The sequence below is a fragment of the Elephantulus edwardii genome, unplaced genomic scaffold (assembly GCF_000299155.1).
Source record: "Elephantulus edwardii isolate Elephantulus edwardi_28Jun2011 unplaced genomic scaffold, EleEdw1.0 scaffold00061, whole genome shotgun sequence".
Classification (NCBI taxonomy): Eukaryota; Metazoa; Chordata; class Mammalia; order Macroscelidea; family Macroscelididae; genus Elephantulus; species Elephantulus edwardii.
Window position 1 is genome coordinate 8,065,294 of NW_006399811.1, and position 2,028 is coordinate 8,067,321.

The 2,028-nt window shown below is 53.3% G+C and overlaps 1 protein-coding gene across 1 annotated transcript in view; it reads left to right on the forward strand.

Moving 5' to 3' along the window:
* Positions 1–24: 24 nt before the first annotated feature.
* The window catches only part of TOR3A (torsin family 3, member A), an 18,212-nt gene continuing 16,208 nt past the window's right edge, over positions 25–2,028 (forward strand). The window contains exons 1-2 of the mRNA XM_006887767.1: positions 25–286; positions 1,368–1,481. Of these exons, the coding sequence (XP_006887829.1) occupies positions 25–286; positions 1,368–1,481 (376 nt within the window). The remainder of the gene's footprint in view (positions 287–1,367; positions 1,482–2,028) is intronic.

Here is a 2,028-nt window from a genome sequence, read left to right on the forward strand (position 1 = left end):
GGGGCGCGCGGCGCGGGCGTGGCGATGTCTGCGGGCCCGCGGCGGCCGCTCGTGCACCGTCTGCTTCTGCTGCTCCTGCTGCTCCCGGGCGCGTGCGGCCACGGAGAGACGCAGGGCCCCGGAGAGCGCGCCCCCGAGCCCGGCGCGGCCTGGCCAGACCTCCAGGACCTAGAGGAGGGGCTGAAGGCGGTCGCTACCGTGTCCAGGCGGTACTGGACGCTCTTCAGCTGCCAAGTGTGGCCCGAGGACTGCGAGGAGGACGGAGAAGGCGCTGCGGAGCCCCTAGGTAAGACCACCAGCCTCGGCCTGCCCTGGAGCTCCCGAGGGAGGGGCGAGGACGTTGTGCAGAAGCCAAGTTCAATATGGGTCCCGCCCTGAGCCTTCCTAATCTGGATCACCAGGCTAACTCTATCAGCCAGCATTACTATCCGTTTATGGGCTGGGCAGCCTACACAGGCTTCTCCCTCATCTCCCTTAGAGATGTGACCTGACCTGGCTGCTCCCCTCACCTTATGTCCAGCTTCCTGTGCAGTCTCCCAACTCACCCTGCCACTATTCCAGTGGGCAGTTGTCTCCCACCTTAGGCTTTCTAGAAAGCCCTATATGGACACACTCGGTAACTGTCTCCCTTCCCCCAAAGCCCTTTCCTTCTATCCTGAGAACATGCAGTGGGCAGAACCTGGGGTGAAGGTCGAAGACCTGAGTTCTGATTCTGTCACTGACAAGTTGTATGTCATCTACAAGGTGGGAGTCACTGACATGTGTGCCACTGACAGATTGTCATGTCACTGCTGTGGACCTCGGTGCTTCTTCCAGTCTTTGTCAGTAATTCTAAGAACAAGCAAGTGCTATAAACAGCTTCCAGTTAAATAGATTTCTAGTTTCCATAGAATGGCTTCTTGCCAATGCTGAATATATTCAAATTCCAATTGATGACAATTAAAAAAAAATAACAGGCTCCTGGAGTTGGCTGCAATCAGCTTGTCATGTAATCCAAAGTACATTGGAAGAATAATTGTCAACCCTTGCATGTCGCCACACGAGACCATGAGCTCCTTCTAGGCAGGGGCTGGGTTTCTTAACAATTCTGGCCCTCAGTACATGAGGCATATTTTGTTGAATAAATTGAAACTTGGCTGCAATTGCGACTATATCAAGACCATTCATTTCCTTAAAACTAGATGTGCCCACTCTGGCCCATGCCCTGGCATGACACAGGGGGAATAGTGAGGGGTGGGTCTGGAGGGAGGATGGAGCACAGAGGGTAGGAAGAGGAATCTGTCAGGTCTGTGACAGTTGCACAAGTTCTGTGGAGAGGAAGTGCTCTGGTGGAGGAAGCCCCTATCTCACCGCTGCTCCTTTTCCAGGCTGGAACCTTACCCAGTTGAGCCAGCAGTACCTGGACATCCTGACCACGTGGTACTGCAGCTTACAGGACTGCTGTGACAGCAGGGACTGCAGGATCTCCAACAACTTCACAGGTGGGATCCCACATAGCCCAAAGGGGCTATTGATCTATGCCAGGATTGGGGTGGGAAGGGGGGACAGTGGGTGTCACGGACCAGCCATCATTCTGCCTGGCCTCTCTTCAGCAGGGACTATGTCCCTAAGATAAAAGTCAGGGCTACAGTTATGTGACGATCTGCTTTGGACAAGACCTTGAACTACTAGGTTTCCCAGAATTGTCACCATCAGGCAGCGATTGGAAGTGGTGTCATTAGTAGATGTTGCATCTCTCTCTCTCTGAGAGAGCTATGGTTGCTTCTTGAGTAAGGAGTTAATACGCTGCCAGTCCAAAGGCCAACGGTTTGAATCCACTGGCTGCTCTGAGGGAGATAGATGTACCATCACCTTCCACTTGATTTATGTTGTTGTTGTTATTATGTGCCATCGAGTCGTTTCCAACTCATAGCGACCCTATGCACAACAGCTCTAAACTGTGCTCTATCCTGCGCCAACTGCACCGCCTCTGACACACCCATCCTGATTACCCTAGTCACCGAATCAATCCATCTCATAGAGGGTCTT